This window comes from Pseudophryne corroboree, chromosome 2, assembly GCF_028390025.1.
Source record: "Pseudophryne corroboree isolate aPseCor3 chromosome 2, aPseCor3.hap2, whole genome shotgun sequence".
Taxonomy (NCBI): Eukaryota; Metazoa; Chordata; class Amphibia; order Anura; family Myobatrachidae; genus Pseudophryne; species Pseudophryne corroboree.
The window spans coordinates 424,512,473-424,536,599 of NC_086445.1; the positions used below are offsets into that span (position 1 = coordinate 424,512,473).

Genomic DNA, 24,127 nt, shown 5'->3' on the forward strand with positions numbered 1-24,127 from the left:
ACTGTGTCAACAACAAGTGATTGTCAAGGTTCCCCTAGTGCAACAGGGGAAGGGGTACTATTCAACCCTGTTTGTGGTCCCGAAACCGGATGGCTCGGTCAGACCCATTCTAAATCTAAAATCCCTAAACCTGTACTTGAAAAAGCTCAAATTCAAGATGGAATCGCTCCAGCCAGTTATCTCCAGCCTGGAAGGGGGGGATTTTATGGTGTCACTAGACATAAAGGATGCATACCTTCATATCCCCATATATCCCCCTCATCAGGCATACCTGATATTCGCTGTACAGGACTGTCATTACCAGTTTCAGACGTTGCCGTTTGGGCTTTCCACGGACCAGAGGATTTTCACCAAGGTAATGGCGGAAATGATGGTGCTCCTGCGCAGGCAGGGAGTCACAATTATCCCGTACTTGGACCATCTCCTGATAAAAGCGAGATCGAGAGATCAATTGCAGAAAAGCGTGTCGCTCTCCCTGAGAGTGCTGCAGCAGCATGGCTGGATTCTAAATCTACCAAAGTCATAGTTGATTCCAACGACTCAGCTATCTTTCTTGGGTATGATTCTGGACACGGAACAAAAGAGGGTTTTTCTCCCGATAGAAAAAGCCCAGGAACTCCAGAACATGGTCAGAGACCTGTTAAAACCGAAAAAAGTGTCAGTCCATCAATGCACTCGAGTACTGGGAAAAATGGTGGCGACCTACGAGGCCATCCACTTCGGCAGGTTCCATGCGAGGATGTTTCAGTGAGACCTTCTGGACAAGTGGTCGGGGTCCCATCTACAAATACATCAGAAAATAAGCCTGTCCCCCAGGGCCAGGGTGTCTCTCCTGTGGTGGCTGCAGAGTGCTCACTTTCTCGAAGGTCGCAGGTTCGGCATTCAAGACTGGGTTCTGGTGACCACGGACGCGAGCCTCCGAGGTTGGGGAGCAGTCACACAAGGAAGACATTTTCAGGGGCTATGGTCAAGCCAGGAGGCTTGTCTACACATCTCCGTACTGGAATTGAGGGCCATATACAACGGCCTACGACAACCGGAGAATCTTCTTCGCGACCTACCGGTACTGATTCAAATCAGACAACGTCACAGCTGTGGCTCATGTAAACCGCCAAGGCGGGACAAGGAGCAGAGGGGAATGGCGGAAGCCACCAGGATTCTTCGCTGGGCGGAAAATCACGCAAGCGCTCTGTCAGCAGTCTTCATTCCGGGAGTGGACAACTGGGAAGCAGACTTCGTCAGCAGACACGATCTCCATCCAGGAGAGTGGGGACTTCATCGAGAAGTTTTTGCAGAGATAACAAGTCAGTGGGGACTTTCACAAATAGACATGATGGCGTCACGCCTCAACAAGAAGCTTCGGAGGTATTGTCCCAGGTCAAGGGACCCCCAGGCAGTAGCGCTGGACGCCCTGGTGACACCATGGGTGTTTCAGTCGGTCTATGTGTTCCCTTCTCTTCCGCTCATCTCAAAAATACTGAGAATCATAAGACGATAAAGAGTGCAGACAATACTCATTGTTCCGGATTGGCCTCGAAGGGCCTGGTATTCAGATCTTCAGGAAATGCTCACAGAAGATCCGTGGCCTCTTCCTCTCAGGGAAGACCTATTGCAGCAGGGGCCCTGCGTGTTCCAAGACTTACCGCGGTTACGTTTGACGGCATGGCGGTTGAACACCAAATCCTAGCGGGGAAAGGTATTCCGGAGGAAGTCATCCCTACTCTGATTAAGGCTAGGAAGGAGGTGACGGCGAAACATTATCACAGCATCTGGAGGAAGTATGTATCTTGGTGTGAAGCCAAGAATGCTCCTACTTACGATTTCCATCTGGGCGGTTTTCTCCACTTTCTACAGACAGGAGTGGATATGGGCCTAAAGTTAGGCTCCATTAAGGTACAGATTTCGGCCCTATCAATTTTCTTTCAGAAGGAATTGGCTTCTCTCCCAGAAGTCCAGACTTTTGTAAAGGGAGTGCTGCACATCCAGCCTCCTTTTGTGCCCCCAGTGGCACCATGGAACCTTAACGTGGTGTTACAGTTCCTAAAATCTCACTGGTTTGAGCCTCTTCAAACAGTGGATTTAAAATTTCTCACTTGGAAGGTGGTCATGTTGTTGGCCTTGGCATCTGCACGGCGGGTGTCCGAATTGGCGGCTTTGTCTCACAAGAGCCCCTATCTGATTTTCCATGTGGATAGAGCAGAATTAAGGACTCGTCCTCAATTTTTGCCTAAGGTGGTTTCATCTTTTCATATGAATCAACCTATCGTGGTTCCTGTGGCTACGGGTGACTTCGAGGATTCCAAGTCCCTTGATGTAGTCAGGGCCTTAAAAATTTATGTAGCCAGGACGGCTCGGGTTAGGAAAACAGAGGCACTGTTTGTCCTGTATGCAGCCAACAAGCTTGGCGCTCCTGCTTCTAAAAACAGACTATTGCTCGCTGGATCTGTAACACAATTCAGCAGGCATGTATGTGCCAAAAAGTGGTATCTGTATCAGTAAGGAGGTATCTGTTAGTAATACCCCTTTCACACCGCCAATGGAAACGGGTCCTTCCTGGGTGGGATCCAGCATTGTACGCTGCTGCTGGCTTCCCCGACCCAGCAATATGCCGGGCTGGTTGCCATAGTAGTGGGGGGCGGAGGCGGCGCTGGGAGATGAGATCATTTACCGGTAAATCTATTTCTCGTAGTCCGTAGAGGATGCTGGGTGCCCGTCCCAGTGCGGACTAAATTCTGCAAGACTTGTATATAGTTATTGCTTACATAAGGGTTATGTTACAGTTTGATCAGTCTCGGGCTGATGCTGTTTTGTTTCATACTGTTAACTGGTTCGTATGTTCCAAGTTGTACGGTGTGGATGGTGTGGGCTGGTATGTATCTTGCCCTTAGATTAACAAAAATCCTTTCCTCGTACTGTCCGTCTCCTCTGGGCACAGTTTCTCCAACTGAGGTCTGGAGGAGGGGCATAGAGGGAGGAGCCAGTGCACACCCATCTAAAGTCTTTATAGTGCCCATGGCTTCTGCGGAGCCCGTCTATACCCCATGGTCCTTATGGAGTCCCCAGCATCCTCTACGGACTAGGAGAAAAAGATTTACCGGTAGGTTTAAAATCTTATTATAAGAATTATATTATATGCAACCCTGTGCAGAGTGACAAGAAGGGGAAAAACAATACAATTTAGTGTTTTTCCCTGTCTTGTCACTCTGCTCAGGGTTATATATATATATATATATATATATATATATATATATATATATATATATATATATATATACACACATATACATATATACACATATACATACATACACACATACATACACACATATATATATAATAAGAATTTACTCACCGGTAATTCTATTTCTCGTAGTCCGTAGTGGATGCTGGGAACTCCGTAAGGACCATGGGGAATAGCGGGCTCCGAAGGAGACTGGGCACTCTAAGAAAGAATTAGGACTACCTGGTGTGCACTGGCTCCTCCCTCTATGCCCCTCCTCCAGACCTCAGTTAGGGAAACTGTGCCCGGAAGAGCTGACACAATAAGGAAGGGATTTGGATGACTCTGCAGCACCGAATGAGCAAACTCAAGGTCCTCCTCAGCCAGGGTATCAAACTTGTAGAATTTTGCAAATGTGTTTGAACCTGACCAAGTAGCAGCTCGGCAAAGTTGTAAAGCCGAGACCCCTCGGGCAGCCGCCCAAGAAGAGCCCACTTTCCTCGTGGAATGGGCTTTTACAGATTTAGGATGCGGCAGTCCAGCCGCAGAATGTGCAAGTTGAATCGTGCTACAGATCCAGCGAGCAATAGTCTGCTTAGAAGCAGGAGCACCCAGCTTGTTGGGTGCATACAGGATAAATAGTGAGTCAGTTTTCCTGACTCCAGCCGTCCTGGAAACATATTTTCAGGGCCCTGACTACGTCCAGTAACTTGGAATCCTCCAAGTCCCGAGTAGCCGCAGGCACCACAATAGGTTGGTTCACATGAAAAGCTGAAACCACCTTAGGAAGGAATTGGGAAGAGTCCTCAATTCTGCCCTATCCATATGAAAAATCAGATAAGGGCTTTTACATGACAAAGCCGCCAATTCTGATACACGCCTGGCCGACGCCAAGGCCAACAGCATGACCACTTTCCACGTGAGGTATTTTAGCTCCACGGTTTTAAGTGGCTCAAACCAATGCGACTTTAGGAAATCCAACACCACGTTGAGATCCCACGGTGCCACTGGAGGCACAAAAGGGGGCTGAATATGCAGCACTCCTTTAACAAAAGTCTGAACTTCAGGCAGTGAAGCCAGTTCTTTTTGGAAGAAAATCGACAGAGCCGAGATCTGGACCTTAATGGAACCCAATTTTAGGCCCATAGTCACTCCTGACTGTAGGAAGTGCAGAAATCGACCGAGCTGAAATTCCTCCGTTGGGGCCTTCCTGGCCTCACACCAAGCAACATATTTTCGCCATATGCGGTGATAATGTCTTACGGTCACATCTTTCCTAGCTTTAATCAGCGTAGGAATGACTTCCTCCGGAATGCCCTTTTCTTTTAGTATTCGGTGTTCAACCGCCATGCCGTCAAACGCAGCCGCGGTAAGTCTTGGAACAGACAGGGCCCCTGCTGCAGCAGGTCCTATCTGAGCGGCAGAGGCCATGGGTCCTCTGAGATCATTTCTTGAAGTTCCGGGTACCAAGCTCTTCTTGGCCAATCCGGAACCACAAGTATAGTTCTTACTCCTCTCCTTCTTATTATTCTCAGTACCTTGGGTATGAGAGGCAGAGGAGGGAACACATAAACCGACTGGTACACCCACGGTGTCACTAGAGCGTCCACAGCTATCGCCTGAGGGTCCCTTGACCTGGCTCAATATCTTTTTAGCTTTTTGTTGAGGCGGGACGCCATCATGTCCACCTGTGGCCTTTCCCAACGGTGTACAATCATTTGGAAGACTTCTGGATGAAGTCCCCACTCTCCCGGGTGGAGGTCGTGCCTGCTGAGGAAGTCTGCTTCCCAGTTGTCCACTCCCGGAATGAACACTGCTGACAGTGCTAACACATGATTTTCCGCCCATCGGAGAATCCTTGTGGCTTCTGCCATCGCCATCCTGCTTCTTGTGCCGCCCTGACGGTTTACATGGGCGACCGCCGTGATGTTGTCTGACTGGATCAGCACCGGCTGGTGTTGAAGCAGGGGTCTTGCCTGACTTAGGGCATTGTAAATGGCCCTTAGTTCCAGAATATTTATGTGTAGGGAAGTCTCCTGACTCGTTCATAGTCCTTGGAAGTTTCTTCCCTGTGTGACTGCCCCCCAACCTCGAAGGCTGGCATCCGTGGTCACCAGGACCCAGTCCTGTATGCCGAATCTGCGGCCCTCTAGAAGATGAGCACTCTGCAGCCACCACAACAGCGACACCCTGGTCCTTGGAGACAGGGTTATCAGCCGATGTATCTGAAGATGCGATCCGGACCACTTGTCTAACAGATCCCACTGAAAGATCCTTGCATGGAACTTTCCGAATGGAATTGCTTCGTAAGAAGCTACCATCTTTCCCAGGACTCGCGTGCAGTGGTGCACCGACACCTGTTTTGGTTTTAGGAGGTCTCTGACTAGAGAGATGACAACTCCTTGGCCTTCTCCTCCGGGAGAAACACCTTCTTCTGTTCTGTGTCCAGAACCATCCCCAGGAACAGTAGATGCGTTGTAGGAACCAGCTGCGACTTTGGAATATTCAGGATCCAGCCGTGCTGTTGTAGCACTTCCCGAGCTAGTGCTACTCCGATCAACAACTGTTCCCTGGACCTCGCCTTTATAAGGAGATCGTCCAAGTACGGGATAATTATAACTCCCTTTTTTCGAAGGAGTATCATCATTTCGGCCATTACCTTGGTAAATACCCTCGGTGCCGTGGACAGACCAAACGGCAACGTCTGGAATTGGTAATGACAGTCCTGTACCACAAATCTGAGGTACTCCTGGTGAGGAGGGTAAATGGGGACATGCAGGTAAGCATCCTTGATGTCCAGTGATACCATGTAATCCCCTTCGTCCAGGCTTGCAATAACCGCCCTGAGCGATTCCATTTTGAACTTGAACCTTCTTATAATAAGTGTTCAAGGATTTCAAATTTAAAATGGGTCTCACCGAACTGTCCGGTTTCGGTACCACAAACATTGTGGAATAGTAACCCCGTCCCTGTTGAAGGAGGGGTACTTTGGTTATCACCTGCTGGGAGTACAGCTTGTGAATCGCCTCCAGCACCGCCTCCCTGTCTGGGGGAGTAGTTGGCAAGGCTGATTTGAAGAAACGGCGAGGGGGAGACGTCTCGAATTCCAGCTTGTACCCATGAGATACCACTTGTAGAATCCAGGATCCACCCGTGAGCGAACCCACTGGTTGCTGAAGTTCCAAAGACGGGCCCCCACCGCACCTGGCTCCACCTGTGGAGCCCCAGCGTCATGCGGTGGACTTAGAGGAAGCGGGAGAGAACTTTTGTTTCTGGGAACTTGCTGTTTGGTGCAGCTTTTTCCCCCTACCTCTGCCTCTGGGCAGAAAGGACGCGCCTCTAACCCGCTTGCCTTTCTGGGGCCGAAAGGACTGTACCTGATAATACGGTGCTTTCTTTGGCTGTGAGGGAACATGGGGTAAAAATGTCGACTTCCCAGCCGTCGCTGTGGAAACGAGGTCCGAGAGACCATCCCCAAACAATTCCTCACCCTTGTAAGGCAAAACCTCCATGTGCCTTTTAGAATCCGCATCACCTGTCCACTGCCGAGTCCATAATACTCTCCTGGCAGAAATGGACATTGCATTTATTCTAGATGCCAGTTAGCAAATATCCCTCTGTGCATCTCTCATGTATAAGACTACGTCTTTAATATGCTCTACTGTTAGCAATATAGTGTTCCTGTCAAGAGTATCAATGTTATCAGACAGGGAATCGGACCACGCAGCTGCAGCACTGCACATCCATGCTGAAGCAATAGCCGGTCTCCGTATAATACCTGAGTGTGTATATACAGACTTCAGGATAGCCTTCTGCTTTCTATCCGCAGGCTCCTTTAGGGCGGCCGTATCCGGAGACGGTAGTGCCACCTTCTTTGACAAGCGTGTGAGCGCTTTATCCACCCTAGGGGATGTCTCCCAACGTATCCTATCCTCTGGCGGGAAAGGGTACGCCCTTAGTAACTTTTTGGAAATTACCAGTTTCTTATCGGGGGAAACCCACGCTTCATCACACACTTCATTTAACTCTTCAGAAGGGGGAAAAACCACAGGTTGCTTTTTCTCCCCAAACATAATACCCTTTTTTTTTGTGGTACCAGGGTTAATGTCAGAAATGTGCAACACAGTTTTCATTGCCGTAATCATGTAACGGATGGCCCTATTGGAGTGTACACTAGTCTCATCGTCGTCGACACTGGAGTCAGTATCCGTGTCGACATCTGTGTCTGCCATCTGAGGTAGCGGGCGTTTTTGAGCCCCTGATGGCTTTTGAGACGCCTGGGCAGGCACGGACTGAGAAGCCGGCTGTCCCACATCTGCTATGTCATCAAACCTCTTATGTAAGGAGTCGACACTGTCACGTAATTCCTTCCACATAACCATCCACTCAGGTGTCGACCCCACAGGGGGTGACATCACATTTATCGGCACCTGCTCCGCCTCCACATAAGCCTCCTCATCAAACATGTCGACACAGCCGTACCGACACTCCGCACACACACAGGGAATGCTCTGACTGAGGACAGGACCCCACAAAGTCCTTTGGGGAGACAGAGAGAGAGTATGCCAGCACACACCACAGCGCTATAAATCACAGGGATGTACACTATAATGAGTGATTTTACCCTATAGCAGCTATATATATATATATATATATGTATTTGCGCCTAAATTTAGTGCCCCCCCTCTCTTTTTTACCCTATTGAGCCTGGAAACTGCAGGGGAGCGCCTGAGGAGCGTCCTTCCAGGGGAGCGTCCTTCCAGCGGAGCTGTGAGAGGAAATGGCGCCAGTGTGCTGAGGGAGATAGCCCCGCCCCTTCACGGCGGACTTCTCCCGCTTTTTTCATGGATATATGGCAGGGGATTTTACACATATATAGTCTTAATGACTATATTATGTGTATTTTTGCCAATGTAAGGTAATCTTATTGCAGCCCAGGGCACCCCCCCCCCCCCCAGCGCCCTGCACCCATCAGTGACCGGAGTGTGAGGTGTGCATGGGGAGCAATGGCGCACAGCTGCAGTGCTGTGCGCTACCTTAATGAAGACCGGAGTCTTCAGCCGCCGATTTCCTGGACGTTCTTCTTGCTTCTGGCTCTGCAAGGGGGACGGCGGCGTAGCTCCGGGAGCGGACGGCCGAGGCTGGGCCTGTGTTCGATCCCTCTGGAGCTAAGGGTGTCCAGTAGCCTAGAAGCCCAAGCTAGCTGCAAGCAGGTAGGTTCGCTTCTCTCCCCTAAGTCCCTCGTAGCAGTGAGTCTGTTGCCAGCAGATCTCACTGAAAATAAAAAACCTAAATATACTTTCTTTTCTAGAAGCTCAGGAGAGCCCCTAGTGTGCATCCAGCTCGAGCCGGGCACAGATTCTAACTGAGGTCTGGAGGAGGGGCATAGAGGGAGGAGCCAGTGCACACCAGGTAGTCCTAATTCTTTCTTAGAGTGCCCAGTCTCCTTCGGAGCCCGCTATTCCCCATGGTCCTTACGGAGTTCCCAGCATCCACTAGGACGTCAGAGAAATATATATATATATATATATATATATATACACATACATATACACGCACACACATATATATATATATATATATATATATATATATACACACACATATACATACAAAGAGAGAGAGGACTAGGAGGAGGGCACAGCGAAGGAAGCACACCGCTAAACCCAAGACCCCCCCCCATACACAGTGTGCCAATACCAATAATCCCCCCTCCCTCCAGCATACTGTAGCATTGTCCAGCACTCCTGCCCCCACCTCCTGCACACTCACTAGAAAGCAGGCAAAAACTCCGTACACAGAGCTTCACAGTGGCGGCTGGCACCTCCTCACCCGTGCTCCAGACTGCAAGTAAGCCGGAAAGTCCTTCTTTCTCTCCAGTACAGAGGCAACGGCTGGAACTTGATCCTCTGCAGCACACACCGACAGCTTCCCTCTGCGCCATTACTGGGAAGGTAAATGCGCACTTACGAGGCAACACCAAGATATGGGAGATCGGGCTGTCCACCAATCAGCTACTGCTGGGACTTCCATGCAGAACAGTCAGTATGGTAGTTACGCCACTGGATTGCGCTGTCCTCACTGTGCGTCCTGCCAGCCACAAGCCTCCGCAGCCTGCACCCACCAATCACCGGCTCCAGGAAGAAAGGTACGGGACTCTGGCGCATCTACTGCTCCGCCCGCTACCGGCTGCACAGAGGCAGCGGACGGTAGAAATTTGAGCACGGGCCGCATTTGGCCCCCAGGCCGGACTTTGGACATGCCTGCTCTAAAACAGCCTGTCATTTAGGCAGATAAACTGCCATCCAAAAGCAATATAAACACCAAATCAAACAAAGCTTACAAAAAAAAATGAAATCAGAAAAACTGAGCAGAAGCCAATTACATTATGAAACATTTAAGTATGTCTGGTATAAAGAATTACACAACAAATTCCCTCTTGGGACAATGGTGGGGGAAAAAATGGTCAATGTATACATAACTCCAACAGGGAGGCTGTGGGAACAGACCTCAGTCTCTGAAATCTACCAAACAGTAGGGTCTACAAAACAAACAAACAAAACAAAAGATCATGTGAAAACAACCATGTCATGTCCCGAACTAAGCAAAGATTCTGATGTTACCTAGACTTGACTGACTCCGGGATGCTACATTATTTGTGACAGCCCTGTATACAGGACAGACATATTCTGCTGCATTTTCAGATTTAATTCATTTAAAAAAAAAACACAAAAAAACCCACAACAGCAGGAAGAGCTAGTGAGCAATATATCCAGTTCTCAGAATATAAGACACTGGCCCTTATATAATAGCCTGCAATATGCATGCATAGGCTTGATTCCAGAGGTATTTTTAAAGCAGCAATAATTGAGATGGTAAAACTGGTATCTCACAATGCAATATGGAACCATACATATACACACACACACACAAAATACATAAATAGTACTGAAAATTACATAACCCAGAATTACCGATACAAAGAATAATTTCAGTTTTTTGTTTTTTTTACCTTCAGACCAGGGCCGTAACTACGTGTGCGCCAAGTGGGCTTGGCACACAGCGCAGTTGCCCTGAGGGCGCATGGCCAGCGGCATGTAATGAGTCAAATTGACTCATTACATGCCGCCTGTTCTGTGCTGTGCGCTGCCTCGCTGTGGAGGGAGAAGAGAGCAGCGCCGGGCAGGTGAGAAGGAGAGAGGGGGACTGGAGCCGCAGCAGCGCTATTTCATTGGTAGTAAGCGCCGCTGCAGCAGCCCCCTCTCCTTCCGTATTGGCTGCCTGGCGCTGCTGTGTATGCTGGGATGTGGTTCCTCCCAGGGCCGTTTCCTGGGGCAGGCGAGCAGTGCAACCGCACTGGGCGCCCGCCGCGGCACTAACTGTGGCTCCCTGCTTCCCCCTCCTATTTCTCCCCGAGTAACCCGCTCGGGGGGGCGGAGTTTCACAGAATGACGCGGTTGCGTCGTTACGTCACGACGCAACCCCGTCACTCCGCGAAACTCCCCCCCCCTGAGTGGAGTACAGAGGGGGATCCAAGTTAGGAAGAGGGAAAGGCCGGCGCGACTGGTGAGGTGGGCCGAAGACCTGTAATCGCCTCTGTAAGTATTCTCTCTCTCTCTATGTGTAAAATGGGGACACCTCCGTAATGTGTGAAATGGGGACTCTTGCCTGCCGTAGTGTGGGGATTTAATGTATCAAGGGCATTGCAGTGTGTGGTGTAATATGGTGCAGGGGGCATTACTGTGTGGGGCTTAACATGGTAGAATTTTTTTTTCCTGTGGTCGTGATCTGTTGGAGCAGGGTCAAAAACTGGATTGTGAGGTAGTCTTTTCAGACGAGGCCATACCCATTTAAATGAGGCCACACCCATTTAGATGAGGCCACGCCCCTTGCCGGGCGCGCGCAAGTTTTTTTTTTAATCTAGGTGTGTGGGGGGGAGGGGGGGGGCACATTTTTTTGTGTCATGGTGGGCGCATTTTTAAATCTCGCACTGGGAGCCAAATTGGCTAGAAACAGCCCTGGTTCCTCCATCCCAGCATCCACAGCAGCGCCAGACAGGCAATACCGAAGAAGAGGGGACTGCTGCAGCGGTGCTTACTACCAATGAAATAGCGCTGCTGCGGCTCCAGTCCCCCTCCCTCCTCCTCCTCCTCACCTGCCTGCACCGAGGAAGCTGCACGAGGAGCCTGTCAGCGGGGAGATGGTAAGTATCTCTCTATCTCTCTCGGACACCGTCTGCCATAATGTGTAAAAAGGGGGCCTGGCTGCCGCAATGTGTAAAAAAGGGGGCCTGGCTGCCGCAATGTGTAAAAAGGGGAACTGGCTGCCGCAATGTGTAAAAAGGGGTACACCATCTTCCGTAATATGTAAAAAGGGGGCCTGGCTGCCGCAATGTGTAAAAAGGGGGACTGGCTGCCGCAATGTGTAAAAAGGGGGCCTGGCTGCCGCAATGTGTAAAAAGGGGGACTGGCTGCCGCAATGTGTAAAAAGGGGGACTGGCTGCCGCAATGTGTAAAAAGGGGGACTGGCTGCCGCAATGTGTAAAAAGGGGGACTGGCTGCCGCAATGTGTAAAAAGGGGGACTGGCTGCCGCAATGTGTAAAAAGGGGGACGCTGGCTGCTGCAATGTGTATAAAGGGGGACACCATCTGCCGTAATGTGTAAAGAGGGGGACGCTGTCTGCCGTAATGTGTAAAAAGGGGGACGCTGTCTGCTGTAATGTATAAAAGGGTCTCTACCTGTTGTAGTGGCGCTACTGTGCAGCGTAATTTGAATAATGGAGACTGCTGTGCACCGTAGTATGAATTGCTATTATTTTGTGGCCACGCCCCTTCCCCATAAAGCCACGCCCCTATATATTTTTCACGTGCCTACGGCGCGCACTGCCCCTATCTTACATGGGGGGGTGGGGGGGCGGGCGCCAATGTCGTTTCTTGCACACAGCACTAAAATGCCTAGTTACGGCACTGCTTCAGACCATTAGCATGAATGGATTACTCACACAGACAGTATGACTTTACTAACTCTATGACAAAGTCAAAAGTGATGAGCAAAAAAAGGGGATTCCTCCTTGTTAACAGGGCTATAAGTAATGCATTAACCTCCTAACTTTTAGGAGGAAGGAAGCGGCACTCCGGTGCGGTGTTAAAGGGGCATGGCCTCAGTAAAGGGGTGTGGATTTGCGGTTATGCTGTAATCGCAACCCACGCCCCCATTTTCCGTCACTATGGGGGCATGGCAAGCGCTCTGTGAGCTGCTGACCATGCCCCCAAGTCCCTAATCCATGAATAGACGCCATGCGCATGCACACAGCATCTGTTCACTGCTGCTCTAAGCAGAGTGGTGAGTGACAGGAGCCTCCCAACTGCACCCCCCCCCAATTGCAGGACAATGCAGTCCATGGTTGATACAGCGGGACTGTCCCGCAAAATTCAGGACAGTTTCGAGGTTTGGTAATGCATGTAAGAACACCCTGTTCAGCAAATAGGTAACTTTCTTCTGCCAGTACAAATACGGTACCCCCAGTTACCCTTCGTGGAGATGACCTTTCCCATAATACCCTGGGTCCATGTCACCAAGTACAGTATTTAGTATTGCGGAGTGACACCAAGCCCGAAGCATGGCAAGCAAAGCGAGCCCGCGAGGTGCATATATTAAACAAAATAACCTAAAACAAACTGAGACTAGATAAAAAAAAAGAACGTGCTGTAAGGGCAGAAGTTCTCTTCTGCCCTCTGGTGCTGTCACTTCCTGGTCCTTTCCATGAGGGGAACATAGACACATCTGTACACATACCAACTCCAAAAGGAGAAAAGGAGCCGCTGACTAACTTTGAGGGCATCAGCATTCTGCATTTTAGTAGGTAATATCACAGAACATTTCTACTGGCCAGAGGGAGACTTCAGTTGTCTTCTCTAAACAAGCACTACATTAACAGATTTACACATAAGGCAGTTTGGGAGTACAGAGGAAAGAGGAAATTTGGCTCCATGATGGGACATGCTCTCCAAAAGAGTGACACCAATAAAATTTCATGCCGGGGAAGTACATTGCTAATTTTTAGCAGCAAGTACGTATTTATACAGCAAATTACTAAATTTTTTAATTCATCCAAGAAAGCACTTCAGTGATCAACTGATATGAATTTAAAAACAAATAGATTATGTTTTGAATGTAAAAAAAGGGAAAGAAATTTAGAGAGCCGAGGCTCCATGATACTAAGTATTTCTACCCCTTTTGTTTTCCCAGAGCTTCCAGTTCTCTCCTACTTGAAGAGGCCCTATTGAGCCCTGTCAATAGAGCCTTTCTAAGCACTCTGTACTGTTGTTATGGAAACTTGAAAGAGTGGGATTGCAATGTATTAAGGGAAGCTGAACATGATGATGTATTGGGAGAAGCAACAGTGATACCAGAAAGCACACACTGTATCACCACAGAGTGATGTGTTCTCAGATAATATATTGGCTATTAAGTGTTTTTCTTCTTTTTTTTGGCTGCTACAAGGCATCTTCCCAAAATTACACAGTGTATGAGGATATAGTGTAAAGGATAGGCAACAAAATAGAGGATGTAAAAAACATAATGGACGTAAATTCTATGAACATTGCACTTAACATGAACCATACACACAGGTTGCAAATGCAGTCTGGCTACTAAATACCTACAGACATGAAGGGCCTAATTCAGAGTTGATCGCAGCAGAAAATAAGAATTTACTCACCGGTAATTCTATTTCTCGTAGTCCGTAGTGGATGCTGGGAACTCCGTAAGGACCATGGGGAATAGCGGGCTCCGAAGGAGGCTGGGCACTCTAGAAAGATCTTAGACTACCTGGTGTGCACTGGCTCCTCCCACTATGACCCTCCTCCAAGCCTCAGTTAGGTACTGTGCCCGGACGAGCGTACACAATAAGGAAGGATTTTGAATCCCGAGTAAGACTCATACCAGCCACACCAATCACACCGTACAACTCGTGATATGAAACACAGTTAACAGTATGAAACAATAGAGCCTCTCAACAGATGGCTCAACAATAACCCGATTTAGTTAACAATAACTATGTACAAGTAATGCAGATAAACCGCACTTGGGATGGGCGCCCAGCATCCACTACGGACTACGAGAAATAGAATTACCGGTGAGTAAATTCTTATTTTCTCTAACGTCCTAGTGGATGCTGGGAACTCCGTAAGGACCATGGGGATTATACCAAAGCTCCCAAACGGGCGGGAGAGTGCGGATGACTCTGCAGCACCGAATGAGAGAACTCCAGGTCCTCCTCAGCCAGGGTATCAAATTTGTAGAATTTTGCAAACGTGTTTGCCCCTGACCAAGTAGCTGCTCGGCAAAGTTGTAAAGCCGAGACCCCTCGGGCAGCCGCCCAAGATGAGCCCACCTTCCTTGTGGAATGGGCACTGACAGATTTTGGCTGTGGCAGGCCTGCCACAGTATGTGCAAGCTGAATTGTACTACAAATCCAACGAGCAATAGTCTGCTTAGAAGCAGGAGCACCCAGCTTGTTGGGTGCATATAGGATAAACAGCGAGTCAGATTTTCTGACTCCAGCCGTCCTGGAAACATATATTTTCAGGGCCCTGACAACGTCTAGCAACTTGGAGTCCTCCAAATCCTTAGTAGCCGCAGGCACCACAATAGGCTGGTTCAGGTGAAACGCTGACACCACCTTAGGGAGAAACTGGGGACGAGTCCTCAATTCTGCCCTATCCATATGGAAAATCAAATAAGGGCTTTTACAAGACAAAGCCGCCAATTCTGATACTCGCCTGGCAGAAGCCAAGGCCAATAACATAACCACCTTCCATGTGAGATATTTCAGATCCACGGTTTTTAGTGGTTCAAACCAAAGTGATTTTAAGAAAACTCAACACCACGTTGAGATCCCAAGGTGCCACAGGAGGCACAAACGGGGGCTGACTATGCAGCACTCCTTTTATAAATGTCTGAACTTCAGGTACTGAAGCTAGTTCTTTTTTGAAAGAAAATCGACAGAGCCGAGATCTGTACCTTAATGGAACCCAATTTAAGGCCCATAGTCACTCCTGCTTGCAGGAAATGCAGAAATCGACCTAGTTGAAATTCCTCTGTTGGGGCCCTTTCGGCCTCACACCATGCAACATATTTTCGCCATATGCGTTGATAATGAGTTGCTGTAACCACTTTCCTGGCTTTAGTAAGCGTAGGAATTACTTCCTCCGGAATACCCTTTTCCTTCAGGATCCGGCGTTCAACCGCCATGCCGTCAAACGCAGCCGCGGTAAGTCTTGGAACAGACAGGGCCCCTGCTGCCGCAGGTCCTGACTGAGTGGCAGAGGCCATTGGTCCTCTGATATAAATTCTTGAAGTTCTGGGTACCAAGCTCTTCTTGGCCATCCACGAGTATCGTTCTTACTCCTCGCCTTCTTATTATTCTCAGTACCTTTGGTATGAGAGGCAGAGGGGAGAACACCTAAACCGACTGGTACACCCACGGTGTTACCAGAGCGTCCATAGCTATCGCCTGAGGGTCCCTTGACCTGGAGCAATATCTTTTATAGCTTTTTGTTAAGGCGGGACGCCATCATGTCCACCTGTGGCCTTTCCCAATGGTGTACAATCCTATTGGAAGACTTCTGGAGGAAGTCCCCATTCTCCCGGGTGGAGGTCGTGTCTGTTGAGAAGATCTGCTTCCCAGTTGTCCACTCCGGGAATGAACACTGCTGACAGTGCTAACACATGATTTTCCGCCTATCGGAGAATCCTTGTGGCTTCTGCCATCGCCATCCTGCTTTTTGTGCCGCCCTGTTGATTACATGGGCGACTGCCGTGATGTTGTCTGATTGGATCAGTACCGGCTGGTTTTGAAGCAGAGGCCTTGCTGGCCTCAGGGCATTGTAAATGGCCCTCAGATCCAGAATATTTATGTGTAGGGAAATAACCTGACTTGACCAAAGTCCCTGGAAGTTTCTTCCCTATGCGACTGCCCCCCAGCCTCAAAGGCTGGAATCCATGGTCACTAGGACCTAGTCCTGTATGCCGAACCTGCGGCCCTCTTGAAGATGGGCACTCTGCAGCCACCACAGTAGAGATACCCTGGTCCTTGGAGACAGGGTTATCAGCCTATGCATCGGAAGATGCGATCCGGACCACTTGTCCAACAGGTCCCTCTGAAAAGTTCTTGTATGGAACCTGCCTAATGGGATTGCTTCGTAAGAAGCTACCATTTTTCCCAGGACTCGCGTGCAATGATGCACCGCTACCTATTTTGGTTTCAGGAGGTCTCTGACTAGAGATGACAACTCCTTGGCTTTCTCCTCCGGGAGAAACACTATTTCTGGTTTATGTCCAGAACCATCCCCAGGAACAGTAGACGTGTCATAGGAACCAGCTGTGACTTTGGACTGTTTAGAATCCACCTATGCTGTTGTAGCACTTTCCAAAATAGTGCTACCCCGACTACCAACTGCTCCTTGGACCTCGCCCTTATAACGAGATTATCCAATTACGGGATAATTACAACTCCCTTTTTTTTTGAAGGAGTATCATCATTTCGGCCATTACCTTGATAAAACACCCTCGGTGCCATGTACAGTCCAAACGGCAGTGTCTGGACTTGGTAATGGTAATCCTGTACCACAAATCTGAGGTACTCCTGGCGAGGATGGTAAATGGGGACATGCAGGTAAGCATCCTTGATGTCCCGGGATACCATGTAATCCCCCTCGTCCAGGCTTGCAATAACCGCCCTGAGTGATTCCATCTTGAACTTGAATTTTTTTATGTTCAAGGATTTTAAATATAAAATGGGTCACACCGAACCATGCGGTTTCGGTACCCCAACCCGTGTGGAATAGTAACCCCGTCCTTGTTGAAGTAGGGGCACCTTGAGTATTACCTGCTGGGAATACCGCTTATTAATTGCCTCTAGCACAGCCTCCCTGCTTGAGGGAGTTGTCAGCAAGGCATATTTTAGGAAACGGCTGGGGGGAGACATCTCTAATTCCAGCTTGTACCCCTGAAATACTACTTGGAAGAAACAGGGATCCACCTGTGAGCGAGCCCACTAATTGCTGAAATTTTTTGAGGCGGCCCCCCACCGTACCTGGCTACACCTGTGGAGCACCCGCGTCATGGTGTGTACTCACAGGAGGCGGGGGAAGAATCTTGATTCTGGGAACAGGCTGACTGGTGCAGCTTTTTCCCTCTACCCTTGTCTCTGTACAGAAAGGAAGCGCCATTTGACCCGCTTGCTTTTCTTAAGCCGAAAGGACTGTACCTTTTTCTGTGAGGAAACCTGAGGTAAAATTATTTCTTCCCAGCAGTTGCTGTGGATACGAGGTCCCAGAGACCATCCCCAAATAATTCCTCACTCTTATAAGGCTCTCTATGCGCTTTTTAAGTCAGCATCACCTGTCCAGTGACAGGTCTCTAATACCCTCCTGACAGAATGGACATTACATTTATTTTGGATGCCAGCCGGCAAAATATCCCTCTGTGCATCCCCCATATATAAGACAACGTCTTTAATATGTTTTTATGTTTGCCAACTATTATCCCTGTTTGACAGGGTCACCAACCACGCTGCAGCAGCACTATCTGCAGGTCTCAGTCTAGTACCTGAGTGTGTAAATACAGACTTCAGGATAGCCTCCTGTTTTTTTTTTTTTTTTTATCAACAGGTACCTATTAAAGTGGCCGTATCCTAAGACGGCAGTGCCACCTTTTTTGACAAACGTGTGAGCGCCTTATCCACCCTAGGGGATATCTCCCAGCGTAACTTATCCTCCTGGCGGGAAAGGGTACGCCATCAGTAACTTTTTATAAATTACCAGTTTCTTAACGGGGGAACCCACGCTTTTCACACACTTCATTTATTCATCTGATGAGGGAACAAAACACTGCCTGTTTTTTCTCCCCAAACCTAAAACCCATTTATAGAGGTTAAAGTCAGAAATGTATAACACATTTTTTATTGCCGGGATCAAGTCACGGATTGGATTGTGTATATGTCTCCACCTTGTCGACACTGGAGTCAGACTCCGTGTCGACATCTGTGTCTGCCATCTGAGAGAGCGGGCGTTTTTGAGCCCCTGATGGCCTTTGAGACGCCTGGGCAGGCGCGGGCTGCGAAGCCGGCTGTCCCACAGCTGTTACGTCATCCACCCTTTTATGTAAGGAGTTGACACTATCGGTTAATACCTTTTACCTCTCTATCCACTCTGGTGTCGGCCCCACAGGGGGCGACATCACATATATCGGCCTCTGTTCCGTCACCATATAAGCCTCCTCATTCAACATGTCGACACAGCCGTACCGACACACCGCAGACACACAGGGAATGCTCTAAACGAGGACAGGACCCACAAAAGCCCTTTGGGGGGACAGAGTGAGAGTATGCCAGCACACACCAGAGCGCTATATACTGCAGGGACTAACTGAGTTATGTCCCCTATAGCTTTATATCTATATATATATATATAATGTATACTGCGCCTAAATTTAGTGCCCCCTCTCTCTTTTTTTAACCCTTGTAGACTGCAGGGGAGAGCCAGGGAGCTTCCCTCCAACGGAGCTGTGAGGGAAAATGGCGCCAGTGTGCTGAGGAGATAGGCTCCGCCCCTTTTTCGCGGCCTATTCTCCCGTTTTTTATGGACTTCTGGCAGGGGTATTTACCTCATATATAGCCCCTGGGGCTATATATTGAGGTATTTTTGCCAACCAAGGTGTTTTTATTGCTGCCTCAGGGCGCCCCCCCCCAGCGCCCTGCACCCTCAGTGACCGGAGTGTGAAGTGTGTGAGAGGAGCAATGGCGCACAGCTGCAGTGCTGTGCGCTGCCTTGGTGAAGACTGAGTCTTCATGCCGCCGATTTTCCGGACCATCTTCTTGCTTCTGGCTCTGTAAGGGGGACGGCGGCGCGACTCCGGGACCGAACATCAAGGCTGGGCCTGCGGTCGATCCCTCTGGAGCTAATGGTGTCCAGTAGCCTAAGAAGCCCAATCCGGCTGCAAGCAGGCGAGTTCGCTTCTTCTCCCCTTAGTCCCTCGCTGCAGTGAGCCTTTTGCCAGCAGGTCTCACTGAAAAGAACAAATTCTAAGACTATAACTTTCTAAGAGCTCAGGAGAGCCCCTAGTGTGCATCCAACCTCGGCCGGGCACGAAATCTAACTGAGGCTTGGAGGAGGGTCATAGTGGGAGGAGCCAGTGCACACCAGGTAGTCTAAGATCTTTCTAGAGTGCCCAGCCTCCTTCGGAGCCCGCTATTCCCCATGGTCCTTACGGAGTTCCCAGCATCCACTAGGACGTTAGAGAAAATTTGTTAGCAGTTGGGCAAAACCATGTGCACTGCAGGGGGTGGGGGGTGAGCAGATGCAACATGTGCAGAGAGAGTTAGATTTGGGTGGGGTGTGTTAAAACTGAAATCTAAATTGCAGTGTAAATATAAAGCAGCCAGTATTTAGTCTGCACAGAAACAAAACAACCCACCCAAATCTAACTCTCTCTCTGTAAATGTTATATCTGCCCCACCTGCAGTGCATATGGTTTTGCCCAACTGCTAACAAATTTGCTGCTGCAATCAACTCTGAATTACCCCCGAAGTACCATGATGTACAAAACACAGGCTGCTAGATGCATCATCGCTTGGAAAGTGATAAAATGGAGAGAGAAAAACTGCCAGCCAATCAGGTCCTAATTGTCATGTTACAGGCTGTTTGAAAAATGTCAGTTAGTAGCCAATTGGCTGGTACTTTTTCACTCTCCATTTTATCACTTTCCAAGCGATGATGCATCTGGCCCTCAGTATTCTGACTGAAGCAGTCATTAGTCTGCCCTGGAAGTACAATAGTGCAGACCATTTCAACTTAACTGAAATAACTGGAACCTTCTTACTGTTCTTACACAAAGATGGTTGTTGTGAACTGGGCATAGGCCCAGGGGGCTGCACTGATGCTCCCTCTGTAATAACAGCATTTGGCTTGCAGTGTGCCTAGAACACCACCCTCCAGAGAGGCACCAAGGATGTCCTCAGGATGCTCCAGGAACTGACCTCCTTCCAGGTAACAGACTATACTAACCTCATTTTGTCTTCACAAGTTCAGGGGTTTGGTTGGCACAGGGCAAAATTTTACCCAGCTATGACCCTGCTGTAGACCGAATAGGCTACAAATTGACCACCTTTTTGTAGCAAAACATGAATGGGTTCTAGCAAATATCTAGAGGCATAGTCAGAAAAAGTGGTCAGGTAATTTCTTCAATTTGACAGTGTGTCGTCATGGTCAGCACTAATTGGGGCACTATATGACCAGGCAATTCAGTGATCTAACAATCAAATGTGCTTGGGATAAACACCCAGCTTTGCCAGTGTATGGGCACCACTGTCTGATACTAGCACATATATATTTCACATTTCAAAGACTAATTACATCTTATCTACAGCTGTATGGGTGTTTATCCCAAGGGTACTTTGTGGCACTCTAAAAATAAACACCATTAAACGATGTGTACTTGTTGTTCACATAGACATGATTGTGTACGTAAAGAAATATTGCAGTTCTGCAGCTTTTCCAGTTCCTACATGTCCCTTTATGTGGTCTATTTCAAGAGTTAAAAATGTATTTTAAGTTGGTGCACTGTTTGCTCATCAAGGAATTAGTTGTCAGTCTTATTCTGGTACGCCACATGAAGTTTGTAAGTAAACACAGCATTTAACCACTTGCCTAGCACACTAGCATGTGATACGACCAGAGCCAGGTGCTCGTTACCTGGACAGTTCACATCACATATGACGCACTGCCCGCTGCGTCCCCCGTTGCGTGGATGAGGAAGGAGATCTCCTCAGGCTCCCCTAGAGTGAGGCGACGGTCCCTGGAGTGGGGAGGGGGTGTAAAATAATTAGGGAAATGAAAAAACCATGGGTCACACGGTAGGGAGCAAGGGGCTTTTCATTGGGGGGGGGGGGGGGAAATCACACATTTTTGACCTGCTACAGCCATGGATCTGCGTCCATCTACTCACAGGGCAAGGCCATCCAGCATGTATGTGGTGCTACAAACGAACTGATTTGACGTTGACCCCCGCCTATGCAGCCTGGCTGTACTGGCTATTTATTTTTATTGAAGCTGCTGGATGTGACATCATGCAGCCGCCCTAAAAACGTCTGCGTCCAGAAAATGCAGTAGAACCGCTCCCCTGATGCCTGCGGCTGTCACTATGCGATAGCATCCTTCCAGGATGTGATTGCATTGTTAAGGTCGCACACGCGCACTATTGCCAGTGCACAGAACAGATGGACGCGGCTGCTGCATGTGAATGCAGCGGCTGCGTCCATCTCTGAATAAGGACCTTAAATTACTCTTTACAAAATGGTTTACCCCAAGGTAATGGAAGCAACTGTCGCTCAGTCAAGACTGTGAAACTTCTGCATTAATCGTCGTGGTGATGAAAGCTAAGCGCGACACGTACTGTCAATCTTCATGCTGTCTACAGTCAGTATATTGGCAGGGGTGTGATACAGAAAACAGACATTAAAAATATAGGCAGTCATTAGGACTACACCATGGGGTCGACAATCAAAAAGTCGACAAAAAAAAAATAGTTTTGGGTGTTATTTTGTGTTTTTAAAAATATTTTTACCCAAATTTGTTGAAATGCATAACCTTGTGGGGCTTGCTTCGCTCGCCACGCTTCAGGCTCGGTTATCGAAGATATAGTTTATGACATGGAAAGTAAATTTGTTGAAATGTCGACCTTTTGACACTGTCCATCAACCACACACACAGTTGTAATATTATTTAAAGCATTGTAATGATGTCGGCATTACAACTATAGACATTATCTTTAAGCCCTTATGTTTAAAGTTATAATGCCAACATTGTTCTTACTCTTTATATAATATTTCCAAAGTGTCGGCATTGCCCAGTCAATATAATGCTATCAACATATCAGTGGTTGGCAGCATGAAGATTGACAACTTGTCAGCTAAAAACTTAGAAAGCATACTTCCGGCTTTATATAATGACAAAATGTTTAGCAATGTACATACAAATGACTGACACATACTTAGCTCCTCCCGGTGTCTCTCTGTTTCTGCAAAGTATTGCCGCAGCTCCTCCGTGATCTCCATGTTGCTCATATCGCATTCGATTCCTTCCTCATCAGATTCAGATGTTGCATCATCTTCTTGTTCCATTTCGCACTCTCTTTCCTCTGAGCATTGTGCCTTTAAACATGGAGGTTCCCGGCGCTGCATGGCTTTCTTTTGTGGCCTTATATAGTTGCATGGCTGAGAAGATTCTCCACCCTCCCAATCAGCATACCGACTATTTTGATACATGTCTGCAGGGTACCAGGGAGGATAGCAAAAAGAGGACACGGCAGTTCTATAGGCTCGCTTGTGTCTGTACAGCCATTGCATTGCTTGCCTGTAATGCTTCCAGTACCTGGAATACACTCTGCCCGCATACCAAGGCTCAGGTTCTTGATGACGTAAGCTTGCCTAGGAGTAAAAAACAGCACATGCCTGTTATATATGAAATACAGGTCGAGTCTCCCTTATCCAAAAATTCTGAAATAAGCAATATTCCGAAATACAGATTTTTTTGGGGGGAAATAGGGACACCTTTACTTTCTGATTGATAACTGTACACAAACTATGTTTAATGCAAAGATTAGTAAAAATACTGTATAAAATTACCTTCAGGCTGTGTAAGGAGTTTATGAAACAAATTAATTTCATGTATGTAGACAAACTTTTCTTCATACACAAAATAAAAAATGTATAACATTACCTTCAGGATATGTGTATAAAAGGTGTATATGACACAAATACATTGTGTGTGAAGACTTGAGTCCTGTCCAGGGGATCTCATCATGGTACGCAAATATTCAAAAATGCGGGAAAAAAAAAAAAAAACTATATCCAAAAAAAAATAAGATTTTACTCACCGGTAAATCTATTTCTCGTAGTCCGTAGTGGATGCTGGGGACTCCGTAAGGACCATGGGGAATAGACGGGCTCCGCAGGAGACTGGGCACTCTAAGAAAGATTTAGTACTACTGGTGTGCACTGGCTCCTCCCTCTATGCCCCTCCTCCAGACCTCAGTTAAGGAAACTGTGCCCGAAAGAGCTGACATTACAAGGAAAGAATTTTGGAACCCAGGGTAAGACTGATACCAGCCACACCGTATAACTTGTGATAAACTTACCCAGTTAACAGTATGAACAAACAACAGAGCATCAACCAATGGATGCCAACATAACATAACCCTTTATTAAGCAATAACTATATACACGTATTGCAGAAAGTCCGCACTTGGGACGGGCGCCCAGCATCCACTACGGACTACGAGAAATAGATTTACCGGTGAGTAAAATCTTATTTTCTCTAACGTCCTAGTGGATGCTGGGGACTCCGTAAGGACCATGGGGATTATACCAAAGCTCCCAAACGGGCGGGAGAGTGCGGATGACTCTGCAGCACCGAATGTGCAAACACAAGGTCCTCCTCAGCCAGGGTATCAAACTTGTAGAAATTTGCAAATGTGTTTGAACCCGACCAAGTAGCAGCTCGGCAAAGCTGTAATGCCAAGACCCCTCGGGCAGCCGCCCAAGAAGAGCCCACCTTCCTTGTGGAATGGGCTTTCACCGATTTTGGATGCGGCAATCCAGCCGCAGAATGAGCCTGCTGAATCGTGTTACAAATCCAGCGAGCAATAGTTTGCTTTGAAGCAGGAACACCCAGCTTGTTGGATGCATACAGGATAAACAGCGAGTCAGTCTTCCTGACTCCAGCCGTTCTGGTTACCTAAATCTTCAAAGCCCGGACTACGTCAAGCAACTTGGAATCCTCCAAGTCACAAGTAGCCGCAGGCACCACAATAGGTTGGTTCAAATGAAAAGATGACACCACCCGT

General features: G+C 48.1%; 1 protein-coding gene across 1 annotated transcript in view; it reads right to left on the reverse strand.

The window, feature by feature from the left end:
* GEMIN8 (gem nuclear organelle associated protein 8) overlaps window positions 1-24,127 on the reverse strand; it is a 201,947-nt gene that overhangs the window by 70,261 nt on the left and 107,559 nt on the right. The window contains exon 3 of the mRNA XM_063953534.1: window positions 22,274-22,709. Coding sequence (XP_063809604.1) covers window positions 22,274-22,709 — 436 coding nt within the window. The remainder of the gene's footprint in view (window positions 1-22,273; window positions 22,710-24,127) is intronic.